Source organism: Hyaena hyaena, unplaced genomic scaffold (assembly GCF_003009895.1).
Source record: "Hyaena hyaena isolate Hyena2069 unplaced genomic scaffold, ASM300989v1 scaffold_8, whole genome shotgun sequence".
Taxonomy (NCBI): Eukaryota; Metazoa; Chordata; class Mammalia; order Carnivora; family Hyaenidae; genus Hyaena; species Hyaena hyaena.
In genome coordinates this window covers 1,951,266-1,963,612 of record NW_024080640.1, presented here as the reverse complement: position 1 = coordinate 1,963,612, position 12,347 = coordinate 1,951,266, and the positions used below count along the sequence as shown (strand labels likewise).

The 12,347-nt window shown below is 58.8% G+C and overlaps 1 protein-coding gene across 2 annotated transcripts; it reads left to right on the top strand.

Moving 5' to 3' along the window:
- The first annotated feature begins 1,064 nt into the window (after positions 1-1,064).
- Positions 1,065-11,076, top strand: PRRT4 (proline rich transmembrane protein 4). Of its 2 annotated transcripts, XM_039243613.1 has the most exons (5): positions 1,065-1,255; positions 2,529-3,249; positions 3,335-3,439; positions 3,783-3,902; positions 8,740-11,076. In XM_039243613.1, the coding sequence occupies exons 2-5, from the start codon at positions 2,598-2,600 to the stop codon at positions 10,563-10,565; spliced, it is 2,703 nt and encodes a 900-aa protein (XP_039099544.1). In that variant the 5' UTR covers positions 1,065-1,255; positions 2,529-2,597; the 3' UTR covers positions 10,566-11,076. The 2 variants fall into 2 exon arrangements, with proteins under 2 accessions (XP_039099544.1, XP_039099553.1); XM_039243622.1 differs by lacking the exon at positions 3,783-3,902.
- The last annotated feature ends 1,271 nt before the right edge of the window (positions 11,077-12,347 follow it).

The following is a 12,347-nucleotide window of genomic DNA, read 5'->3' as shown; positions in this document are numbered from 1 at the left end:
TGTATAACAGAGTCCATAAAGTATCCACAGTGACCACTCTGCTCATTTGTCATCTTCAACACTGGGTTAACCTTGGCCTGGGCTTTCACATTCCTGAAGCTGCATACTCTTTGACTTCACTGTTTTTTCATCCCTTATTGGAAACAAGCTATCAACCACGTCGCGCATGCAGTTTAGGCTCACCATTCTTCCTGGCATACATTTCTGAAACTCTTGAGTATTTCGGGGAGATCAGTTTTTGAAAGAAAAAAAAAAAGAGTTACACACTGATTGGCATTCTGCAGTTCACCTGTGAAGTGTTGCAGGCACTCCCGTGTGTTGAAAGCCACCAGGTTGTAGAGAGGGCAGCAGAGAGCCTGCCTGGGTGCAAGTCTCTGACAAGCTGTGTAATGGGCAAATTCGGTACTTTTCTGGGCCTTAGTTTATCTATCTGTGAAATGGGAACACCCACAGGATTGTGGTGAGGACTGAGGAGCTACTACACTCCTACTCTCACGGCTTACTAAACCGCAGGATGGTTCTGGGGTGCCGTCCTGGGGCAGGCTGTCGCGTGCGCGCGCGCGTGTGTGTATGTGTGTGCACACGTGTGCGCGCGCGGTGCTCCGGCCCAAGGCTGCGTTTCGCGGGGAAGGAGGGCGTGCGGCTGTGTCTGCTGGGCCGCGCAGGGAGTGAGCGTGCGGCTGCCGGCGCCGGGCCGAGAGCGAGGCTCCCGCGCTCGCCGCGGCCGATTGGCAGCGCCGGGTGAATGAGCGCGCGTCGGGGCGACGGGCACCGAGGCGGCGGCGCTGGGCGCTGCGGTGCGCGCCCGCCTGCCGGCTCGGGGAGGGGGCGGGCCGCGGGGGGGAGGGGAGGGGAGAGGGAGGGACGGGCGGGAGCGAGGGACGCAGGCGGGGAAGGGAGGGAGGGCGGTCAGAGCGCGGCTGCCGCGGAGCCCAGCGCGGGCGGCTCTGCCGGGGAGCGGGGCTCGCAGCCAGGAGGCGGCGCCGCGGGGAGGGAGCGCGGGGCGCGGAGCCGGACCCGGCCGGCCGCGGGGGACAGCGCAGCGGGTCGCCGGCAGAGCCGAGCCAGCCCGGGGGACGGTGTGGCGGCGTGGCGGCGGTCGCCAGGACGTGCCGAGGGGGCGTCAGGCGCGACCGAGAGAACGGGCGACACTCGGCGGAGCGTTGTCCAGCTGGGCGCCTGGGCCGCCGCGACCTCCCGTTCTCGGGGGACTTGGCAGAGGAGACCCGCCTGCGGGAGGGAGCGAGAGGAGCAGGTCGGCGGGTCCGGGCAGGGGGAGAGGGAGAGCGCGAGAGCGGCGTGAGCGAGAGAGCGAGCGAGCCTTCGAGGGGTGGGTGGGTGTGTAGGGGGATGAAGGTGTGTGATGTGTCTGTACGGAGTGTGTGAATGTGTGTAGGGGTGTGTGTGCCTCTCTGTGTGACTGTATATGCTGTGCGTGTCTGTGAGGGGCGTGTGTGTGTGTGTGAGAGAGAGAGAAAGAGAGAGAGAGAGAGACGGGAGGCTGAGAGCTCACAGAGCTTGGGTCTGAACCCATGTAAGAGGGAGGGGGCTCGGCAGAATCGGATGTGTGTGTGCGTGTGTGTGCGCGCACACACGTGTGTGTGCAGGGGTGTGTGAAGGGTGAGTGTGTCACGGGTGCTAGGTGTGGCTGTGTGTGATGTAAGGGTGCCGGGTGCACGTGTATCCCTGGCTCACCCTCCCCTTCCCCCACCAGATGTGTTCATGGAGGGGGTACTCAGGGGGAGGTATGACTACTGCAGCAGCCCCTTGCCCAGCTTGCCTGCCTGGCCATCATCTCCAGGAAGCCGGAGATGGCCAAGCTGCCCCTCCCCCCCAATACTTCTAGGGTTAAGGGGAGGGGAGCAGGCCGAGCCCCAAGAAGGAGGGGAAAGGCTGAAGAGACCGCTCCTGCCAGACTAGAGCACCCCGCTTCTTGGATGGGAGTCTGGCTGCCTTCTCCATGTCAGCCTGATCACTCGGCCCTGTGCTTTGCCCCTCCCAGAGCCCTGTGTTCCCCGGGGTCTGAGTGAGAGAGAGCGCCAGCATTCGTAGCTTGGAGCCCAGGGTGGGGGTGGGGGCAGCGAGTGTGAGGCTCCTCCGTTGAGTGTTTGCTTGTTCACGGTTGTATTAGCAGAAGGGTGCTTGGCACATAGTAGGCCTCAATAAATGTCTGAGGGAGGACAAGAGGAGAGACAGAAGAGAGGGAGGGAAAGGATCTGAGTCAAAAAGTCTAAGTCCATCCCTTCAGCTATCAGGGAGGATGAGGACATCCTCATTCAGGCCCCAGGCCCCAGATTGAGGAGGTTGGGGAGACAGGGGGTCAGGGAGAGGGGCTTGAGCTGGAAGAGAGGGGGAACCGCAGGGAAGAGATCTGTTCTGGGCCTGAATGGAGGAAGGAGTTGGCAACTCTCCTTGGGCAGAGCCCTGTGCGTCCTGTCCCCACCGCCTGCTTCTCTGTGATCAGCAGCCTCTCTCTGGGGCATCTGATCCCAGGCAGCCAGGGCTCATAGCGCCTCTCCTCTCTCCAGGATCTTCAAGCTCAAAAGGTGCTGAAGAACTGAGCCCCTGCCCAAGGCCACCCAAGGCCAGGCCAGGCCATGGCAGGGCCTGGCTGTCTGGGGCTGGGGCTGTTCTGCTGGGTCCTGCTTGCTGTTCCTGTGGGCCCCCAGCCTGCCGCCTCCGTCTCGGGTGTCCCTCTCACCACTTTGACCCCACCGCCTCAGACTGAGGCCTCTATGCTGTCTCTCAACCTGGGACTTAACTTCAAATTCCACCTTCGGGGACCTGCTGCCGCCTGGGGGATCTCTGTCACAGAGACCCAGCCGCTCTCTCCTGGGCCGAGCCGGGAGCCAGAGGAAGAGGTGGCCAGTGGGCTGAGGACTGACCCCATTTGGGAACTGCTGGTGGGCTCCCTTGGGAAGTCCCCCCCAGAGTGGGGCTCCGCTGAAGGCAGCTCTCCGCCCTGGGCCTCCTCCCAGTCTCCAGAGTCCACATCCCCCCACTCTGGGCTCACTGACCGGCCCACCGCTCCCTATCAGCCCAGGATGGGCACTGTCACCTGGGACACCGCTCTGACAGTGACAGCAGCTCCATCCAGTGCTCCCAGGCCCCGCCAGAGTGAGCTGGAGCTGAAGTTTGACATGGCCCTGAGAGCAGGTGCAGCCCCCACACTTGGGCATCGGACGCTGCCCCTGCTGCCCAGCCTGCGGGCCAGCCTGGCAGAGATTGCTGGGCGCCTGGGACCCTTTGGTGAGTACCTACCCCACCTGGAGAAGAGCCCCTGCTGGGCAGCCTGGCAGGTAGGAGGAAGCTTCAGCCAGGGCTCCTTTTGCAGGGTTCTTTGGCACTACTCTGTCTCCACTGCGGAACTTCTCAGGCCCAGGCCCTCTCGGCCCAACTCCATCCCCAAGCTCTCCTGCTAGAGTTTCAGATGCTCCAGGTGAGTGTTCATTTTGTTGCAACAAACACATAGGGAACGCTTCTGCATGCCAGGCACGGTGCTAGGGGCCGAATCAGATCTCCCTGGCTTCTTTGACTCTGTGTTGCTTTTCCCAGGGCCTGGAACACGGGCCACTGCTCCTATGGGGAAATATCTTTGCCATACTGAGTCTGATTTGGTCCTTGCAGTTTAGCTACCAGGGTACGTGTGGCTACAATGCCTGGTTGGTGTACGTTGGCTCCCTTAGGGCAAGATCTGGGGAAGGACAGGATTTTCTCCAAAGCCCCGACAGCCAAGACTGGCTGGTGGGATGGCGCTTGAACCCCGCGTACTCCCTTTGCAGGGTTCTTTGGCACCACTCTGTCCCCATCCCCATCCCCTCTGGAGAGAAAGCTCCCAAGCTCAGGCCCGTTGGACCCCGCTGCTTCCCTAAGCTCTCTCACAATTGCAACAGCATCACTAGGTAAGTGTCCAGTTCACTTGCACATGACATTTATTTAGCACTTACTACATGCTAGCCACTCATTGGCGTTCTGGGACTCTTATTTCATTGTCATCATAATCATAATCACCATTCTCTTCATCATCACCGTGGCGATATATATTCATGGTCTGAGAACAAGTGTGGCTGGGGACGGTCCCACACAGAGTTAAGTAATGGTCCTCCGGGAGTTTTGCAATCACAGGCAGAGCAGGATGTAGACAAATGTCTGGCAGACAGGCACAGGAACTCCTTCATGATTCCCACAGCCTCAGTACCAACTCCACCCTTCGCTCCGGTCTGCCTGGCCTGCCTCTCCACCTGCCACCCTACCTTGGGGCTCTCTCTTTGCCATCTGATCTGACATGACATATTGTCAGATATGGGCAGAGCTGGGCCCTTCACTGGGAAGACATTGAAGAGAAGACCTTGAGCAGACAGACGTCACCCTTATTCGAGGGAGTCTTTCAGAACATGCATGTAGATAAGCTGGTCGTGCGGAGGAAAGACCAGGTGGCTCTGGAATCTTGAGACTTGGTTTAGAATCCCAGTTCACTTACTAACTGGCTGGGTGGCCCGGGAAAGTTATTTAATCTTCCTGAGCCTAAAGTGTCCCATATATTTAGGGTTTAATAATAGTACCTATTCTGTTCTTGTGAAGCTTCTAGATAATGTAAGCTCCTGGCATAAGGCTGGGCATGAAGTAGAAGTTTATTAAATAGTAGCTGTTGGCCTTGGTTCTGCCCCTACTGCATCCCAAATGCACTTCCAGAGCCTGCCTCTCCACATGGCAACCCATGTGATGTGATGGCCAACATGACCCACAGGGCAGAGAGCACTCTCAGGGACAGGCTCTGGTAGGTGAGGCCCAGGGAGCCACAAAGAGGGACCCCTCGGCCCAGCTTTGTTCTGCAAAACATTTACTATAGCTGTGAATCCACACACAGTAATTCCCAGTAGGAACCAGCTCAGCAGGAAACCACTGGTCTCCCAGCTTCTTCCAGTTCCAGACTTAGCACAGCACCTGACTGTAGCTCACTCCAGAGCAGTCTCTGTGCTCCTGGGCATATGGGTGAGGGGGCTGCTGTCCCCTCCCCATTAAGCCTGGTTTGTAGCAGTGGCAAGATCTGCTGTGGGATGGGGTGAGGGGGGGCAGGCTCTGTGGCCCCAGGGGAAGGACGCTGGCTGGCAGTCTGTCAGCCTTGGTGACAGTGCTGGCCAGGCAGGTTTAATGAGTCTGGACAGTATCAGAGGAAGCCCAGCTCACTGTCCCACTCCCTACCCCCTCCTCACTGTGGCTGCAGGAACTCAGCCTCTTCCTGGCTATTTCTCTCAGATAAACCCAGGAGAGCTACAGGCCTCTTGAAGAGAGGGCCAAGGGGCCTTACTCAAGCCAGCAGCATGTGTAGGGAGTAGTGTCAAGCAGTTAGGGGACAAAGGACAGTCTCTGCCTCCTCTAGGATCTTTCTAACCTAGGTGTGGTTAACCTTTGACTCTAGGGCCTCTCTTTTGCATTAGGCCCCCTTCACCTTGGACAAAACTAGTAGTCAGCCAGTACACACAGGAAGAAGTTGTGCAGGTCATTAACATATTGAAAGACTTTCCTACAACTTGATAAGTATCCGCTGGCCTGAGCCCCCTGAGCACTCACTCCCCTCCACTCCCTAGGCACCCTGGCTGACATCTGTTCTGATTGGCTGCCATCTCTGCCATTTACAGTTAAATATTTCAAATTACAAAGAGGATCAATCTTCCATGATCCTAGAGGTGGGGGTGGGGAGAGGAATGGGGCCAGGCCACTGAATGGACTGTAGCCTCTATTGGGAGAGAGATTCCCCAGCCCTTTGATCTGGGCAGCTGGTAGATAATCAGGCCTGACTTTTCCATAAATCGAGCAGGCTCCTCTCCCCGACTCCATCCCAGCCAGCTGTGACCTCGCCAATTACTCACATTGACATCCTATCTCCTTTCTTGCCCCTGAGGTCAAGACGGGCCACAGGGCCAGAGTGGGACTACCTTGTAAGAGAGGGGTCCTCAGGGGAGGGATCCTAGGAAGTCACTATCTTCTGGGCTCTTCTGGGGGAGACTGTGAGGGCTCTTTCTGGGCAAGTCTCAAGTGCGGAGATGGGGGATGAGGTCAAATGGACTCTCCAAAGACAGAAACTGGGTCTTCTCTGCCTGTCCCCACCTACATCATGGCCCAGCCCTGGGCACACAGGGTATGCACAGCCTCCCAAGGAAGCAATGCTCCTAGTTCAGAACTCCCTCCTCTGACACCTGAGCTGTGCCCATACGTTGCCTGTTTCTGGTTTTGATTCTTTTCTGGCTTCTTAATAATGTTAAATAGTTGCTCTCCCTGCCATCGTGATTTGGGACAGAGGTATGAGACGGGGTTTCTTGTGGCCCTCGGGTAAGAAGTGGAGCTAGAGGAAGGTGAGGTAGGACAGACCTCGGAGAGCTGCACTCCTCTGCACAGGGAGAGGAAGAGGAGGCTGTGAGGGGTGCCAGGCTGGCTCAGGCAGTGGGGCTCCTGGGCACAGTCTCACTGCCTTTCTGCTGAGCCCGCCAAAGCCGAGGAAAAGCCAAGCAAACTCATCCACTTTCCAGAAGAGAGTTGGGCAAGACCATCTGAGAGAACGAAGGAAGGGGGTTGATGGAGGGGGTGCAAGCATTTGGTCCTGTTCGTGTCAGACCGATGCCCACCCCTGATCAACAAGCCATCCCAGCTGAGCGGTTCCTCATTTAACTCGCGGCTGTGTCTCCGTTAGGCGTTCGGGGGTGGTCAGGCCATCCAAGTGGTGTTCCTCAGGCAGGGTTCGCACAGTGAAACAATGTGACTAACGGTTGCCTTTCTAAACGAGTTTAGGATGTGCTCAGAGACACCAGCCTTTCATTAGTTAAATCAAGAACGAGTTTGAGGCCAGAAATAGTCCCACTCACGTGAACACAAACTGATGACTGATCGGTGATAAACATTAACTGATAATGATGATACCAACAACCATCACATATCGAATGCTTATTAGGCACCAGGCACTCTGAAGAGCTTTGGACACGTCGCCCATTTATCCTCATACCAGCCTTACGCAGTAGGTGCTCTTCCCCATTTCAGACTTGAGGAATGTGATGGACCGGGAACCAGGGCACATACTGCCATTTGCAGGAAGCAGCAAGCTGTGTATATTTCATTTTTGGCTGCTCCCGCTCTGCCCTCCCCAGTTGTCTGATTCTATCTTCCCCTCCTCTCTCTCCAGGGCTGCTTTCTACCCCCTCTCACTCCTTTTCCTTGTTCTCAGGATTGCTCTGTTTTGCACGTTCCCAGCATGAGCTGGCACTGCCTGGGTGTGGGAGTGCCCCTGGGGTCTTCCTATATTGTACAGCTGAGGCAAGGCTGGAGCGCGGCCAGGCTGTTGGGGCAGGGGTCTGGCTGTCAGAAGACCCGCCCTTCCTCATTCGGCATCTGCCTCCTGTGCCCCTCCCCCTCCTCACCAGGGTGTCTCCAGCCTTCACCACCATCTTTCTCCCTCCGTGCGGGTTTGCAGCTGCAGTTCTGCTGAGCTTGCTAGGTGGAGTCGGGAGAAGTTCAGCCTGGAGCATCTTCCTTTGCTGCTTGGCCGTGGGAAGAATCCGCGGATCTCTTTCCAACTCTTCTCTTGCTCCAGGAAAGTAAATTAGGGATCTTACTCCTCGCCCTCTTTTACTTGACTTCCCCGTTCCCCACAGAGGGGGGCTAGGGGCCTACAGTAGCAAACCCTGAGGGGCTCACTCACCAAGATGGCTTCTTATCCCGCTATGATTTTCCCAGTGGTTCCTTCCTGGGAGTTCAAGGGTAGCCTTGAGACCCAGGGGAGTCCATCCCAATGTCACCTTCTATAAAACGGAGAACTAAAGGAGCACATGTATTAAGAGCCTTAGATCAATGGCTTTGTGACTGAGTCAGGATGGGGACCGTGGCCATGAGTAAGCTAAGGTTGGGGGGTGTGGCAGACAGGAAGGCCAGTGAATAGGAAAGGTTGTGTTCTCCACAGGTGCTGGGGACAGGAATGTCTTACCTCTCTCCCTGCTGCATGTATCCATATGTGTGTGTAGGGGCTATTCCTAAAGAGACAGAAGAGCAAGCAGTTGAAAAAGGGCAAGGGAAGCTTCTCGTAGAACCAAGGTGGGAGTTGGGAGTCCCAACCTGAATAAAAGATAAGCAAATCAGTATCACGAAAAAGCTCTGGAATCATGAGAAGGGGCTCAGGCTGATGCTTAGATCCGGATTCTAGTGGCAGCTCTGCCAGTTTGTGACCTTGGATAAGTCACTTGGCCTCTCTGTAGAGCCTCAGAGTCTTCATAGAGCAAATAAGAGGATTCATTTATTTAACGAATATCTGCTCAGTGCCAACTCTGAGCCAGGTACCATTTTAGGCATGGAGATTCAGATGTGAGCAAAGCAAACAAAAATCTTTGTTCTTACCAAGCTTTCTTTCTCGTCAGAGGATTGAACTAGAGGGGGCTTCTCCAGTTCCTTCCAGTTGTATAGTTCTGTGGCTTCTTAAGAAAAACTCTTTTCTGTAGAATTGCAGGGTGATGAAGGGAAATGAACCAAGTAGGGAGCCTGGATGGGTTAGGGACGGAGGGAAGAGATGAGAGCTGAAAGGACTGTGTGGGGAGTTTGATGGGGAGGGGAAGGCGAGCAGCTGAGGGACAGGGTGAGTCTTGTGTTTAAGACAAGTGTGTCCTAGATGCTATGAGACTGACAGTAGCCTTACTGGCTGTGGGGAGGGCAGGGAGAGGGGCTGCATAACTGCCTCAGACAAACGTTCTTTGCCCACAGACCCCACCATCCCCACCTCTGGCCCAGATGACCCCTCTCCTGCCAGCCTTGGGAAGCCTTCGGTGCAGCCAGAGTGTGGGTCAGGGTCCTGCAGCGTTGGAGAATTGCCTGAACGCGAGGGGCAGCCTCCTGTGGCCACGCTGCCCCTCTTCTTCCTGACCCTGGAGGCCGACTGGGCAGAGGCCAGAGCCCGCTGGGGGCTGGCCTGGGAGGCCCACGTGTACGGGGTAGGCACGCTCTTCGGCCTGGTGGCCCTGCTGGCGCTTCTGGCCCTAGCCCTTTTGCCCTGGCGCTGCCCGCCGGGCGCCCCCTGCCTGGCGCTGCTGGACCTGCTCCTGCTCTCGGCCGGGACCACGCGGGCCTTCCCGCTCTTCTACGATGCCTATGGGCACCGCGACCGGCTGCCCCCGCTCGCCTGGCTGCTACTGCAGGACCTTCCGCTGCCCTGCCTGGCCGCCGGCCTGGGCCTGGCCTGCCTGCTGCTGGCCCGGCCGCGCCCGCCGCGGTGTCCCGCCGGGCTGGCCGCGCTGCTGCTCCTGGGGCTGGGCCTGGCGGCCGCCGCCGCCCTCGGGAGCGCAGCCCACCGCCCGCTGCGGCCCCTGCGGCTCGCCTCCCGCGGGCTGCACGCCTTCCTCGCCGCCCTCCTTTCCGGCCTCCTGCTGGCGCTCTCCTGCTGGGGGGGACGGCGGCGGCGGGCCGGAGCGCCCCTGGGAGGGTCTGGCTTCAAGGGCGCCACCCCTCTCCCGCAGGCGCGCAGCCCCTTCGCCCCGCGCGAGTCTTGGCGGCGCGCCGCCCGCACAGCCCCGGTGGCGGGCACCTTCGGGCTGCTGAGCGGAGCCCTGCAGGGCTACGAGGTGCTGCACGCCCTGGGCTATGGCGGCCAACCTGGCCTGGAGGGACCCTGGCCCTGGTGGGCCTTCCAGCTAGGCCTGCGCTTGGGCGAGGTGGGCGTCGCGCTCCCGTTGGCGCTGCTGGGCCTCTACCCGGCGCTCTGCAGCCCCCGGGTGCCGCCGCGCTGCTGGGCCAAGCTCTTCCGCCTGTCCCCGGGCCACGCGGCCCCCCTGCTGCCCGGGGGCTGGGTCACCGGGCCCCCAGACAAGGAGCCCCTGGGGGGCGCCATCGCGCGCGGCGACGCGGAGCTGCTGCAGCTGTGCGCCCTGGCAGGGCCGGGCCCGGACCTCCTACTCCAGGGAGGCGGCTGCCGGGGCTTTGACGGCGCGGCGGCCAACCCGGCCCCTTCTCCGGCCTCCTCCCCCTGCAGCGATTACACCGTGGATTTCCGCCCGCCCTCCCCCATCAACCTGCGGCGCAGCATTGAGGAGGCCTTGTGCAGCGAGGCCCTGCTCGCGCCGGGCCTCTTCCAGGGCCCTGCCTACGGGGAAGCCTTGCCTGGGCTGGGCCTCTACCGCACCACCTCGTTGGGGGCGAAGACGGGGGCCGGACCCAACGGGAGGTCCGAGGAGGCACTTGGCTCTCCCGCGCCGCAGGAGCTCCCCTCCCCCGGGGCCTGGCCCGCGGGCAGCAGCGCCTCTTCAGGCTCACTGTGTGGACTTTCGAGGGACAGCTCGTCCATGCTGCTATGCTCCAGCCCCGACAGGCCTCCACGCTGTCCGCTGGTCTGCGTCCTCAGTCCCCCGCGGCCCTCAGGAAGCAGCCCGAGCCTCCCGGGCTCAGGCTCCTACCAGGCCCTCTCCCCGCCCTCCCGCGACTCCCCAGAGCCTACTCTTGAGCTGCAGGCTGCAGAGGCCTTGCTGCAGGAGCAATTCCTGGACGCCTGCCGACAGATCGACGAGCTGAGCGTGGGCAGCGACACCATAGACCTGTGAAGAGGCGCCCCCCACCCTGGGCGCAGCAGCCTACGCCCCCTCCTGGCGCCTGCTCTGCCTGAGACCTGCACACTGTAACCCATCCCCAATCCTGCCTGGCTCAGATACCTCTCCCCGCTTCCTTCCCCATCCAGGGGTCCCTGGGTGGGTGGGTCAGCAGCCAGGCTCTGTTGATTGGGAATTAGTGCCACCTCCTCTGGAGCCCTGGGCGCTGATGCCCTCAGCTGCAATTCTAGGCTGGCAGGGGTCCCACTTTCCTTGGCATTCACCAGCAATAAAGTCCCAAGGTGCTCCACTCCTGACCACCACTCCCCACCCTGGTGCTGAGTGAGAGGGGCTGTCCTCAGAGGACCTCGAGACTGGCTTCAGTCCCCATACCCACCTCTGCCACAGCCAGGAATCCCATTCCTGTATGAGTGAGACTCCCTGTCCTCCACATGATCCTTCCCCACAGAAGGGTCCGCGGCTCATCTGGGAGACTCTACAGCAGTTGGGTGTGAGGTGAGCGCTTTCAGAGTTAATTTATCAATAAAATATTTTCAGAGAAAGGTCTGATCTTCTTGGAAAAGCTTGGATGAGGCAACAACAGCGGCGGTTTCATCAGTTGTGGAAGAGAAGCAGTGTTTGGGTGGGGTGAGACCCCTGTGACCTTCCTTCCTGATGGCAAGGAGTAGCATGCTGTAGCTGGGATAAGTGAGGGTCCCAGGAGTGACCCCTCGAAGAGCCTCTGACTCTCTGGGAAGTGGCTTGTCAGAGGTGAGACAGGCCCTGAGAGGTGAGGCGGGAACTCTACAGTCATTGGTGGCAATATCTGCATTTCTAGGAGCCTGGTTGCAACGTTGTGGTGGACAGCTGGCTAGGGACTAGTTAGTGACAAAGTCCTTCATGGAAATGGTGATACTCATGTCAAGGGCTTGATCACTTGGAGCTGGGATCCCCAGCTATCTCCCTGCCATGTTGCAGAGGATTTTTGGATTCACAGAGGAAACTACCTGCTCCTCCTACCAACAGGGCCTCTTCAAGGTTCGACTCATAAGCTCTCTTCCCTTGCACTCATCTACCATAGGTGCAGGTCCTCCCTGAAGAAAGCCTATTTTCCCCAACCTCCAGCCCCATCTCACTCACCCAAGCAGAACTCGCCCATGCAGAGACCCAGGCCACTAGGCACTCTGCAACCCTTGTTCAGAGCATTTGGCCCTGAGCTCTGTAGAGTGCATTTGTCATTTGGCTAAAATGCGGGAAGTTCAGAGGGGCACCAAAACAGGGTCATAGATTAGGTTTGAAAATGAAAAACCTGCCAGTGCTTTGGCAGATGTCTTGCACATTACATGGAAACCTAGAGGGATGCAACGTATCAGGCTCCAAGTGGAAAAACAGGAATGGGAGTGATTTTTCTTCCAAGTCTGTCCATCAGCTCTTGGGGGTTTGAGAAGGAAGGCGGGGGAACCAGAGGGAAAGCAGGCAGGGAGGTCCGGAGGGGTGGGCCCTCACCAGACCAGTCCCATGCACTAGTGGAAAAATTAACGCACTGCTCTCCTTGCACATGGAGCTCTGTCTTGCCTGAGGGGGCGTGTCCGGGGTCTGGGACCTCAGAGGAAGGAAGAGTCAGTGATGTTTGGGGAGAGTGAGGGTCATAGTGGGGAAGACAGTGAGAGGGGGGTGGGACAGACCCCGCTGAGGGATGGAACTAGAGTGGTTTTGACCGTGTGTCCTCCATCACCTGGCTCAATTTGGCTCAGAAATTCTTGCTGCATCGTCACTCTGGGCTAAGGCCCAGAGAAC

Coding starts and splice junctions, on each gene's coding strand:
- PRRT4 (XM_039243613.1), top strand. CDS start 2,598: ATGGCAGGGCCTGGCTGTCTGGGGCTGGGGCTGTTCTGCTGGGTCCTG. Junction 3,440..3,782: donor TAGAGTTTCAGATGCTCCAG/GTGAGTGTTCAT, acceptor CTCCCTTTGCAG/GGTTCTTTGGCACCACTCTG. Junction 3,903..8,739: donor AATTGCAACAGCATCACTAG/GTAAGTGTCCAG, acceptor CTTTGCCCACAG/ACCCCACCATCCCCACCTCT.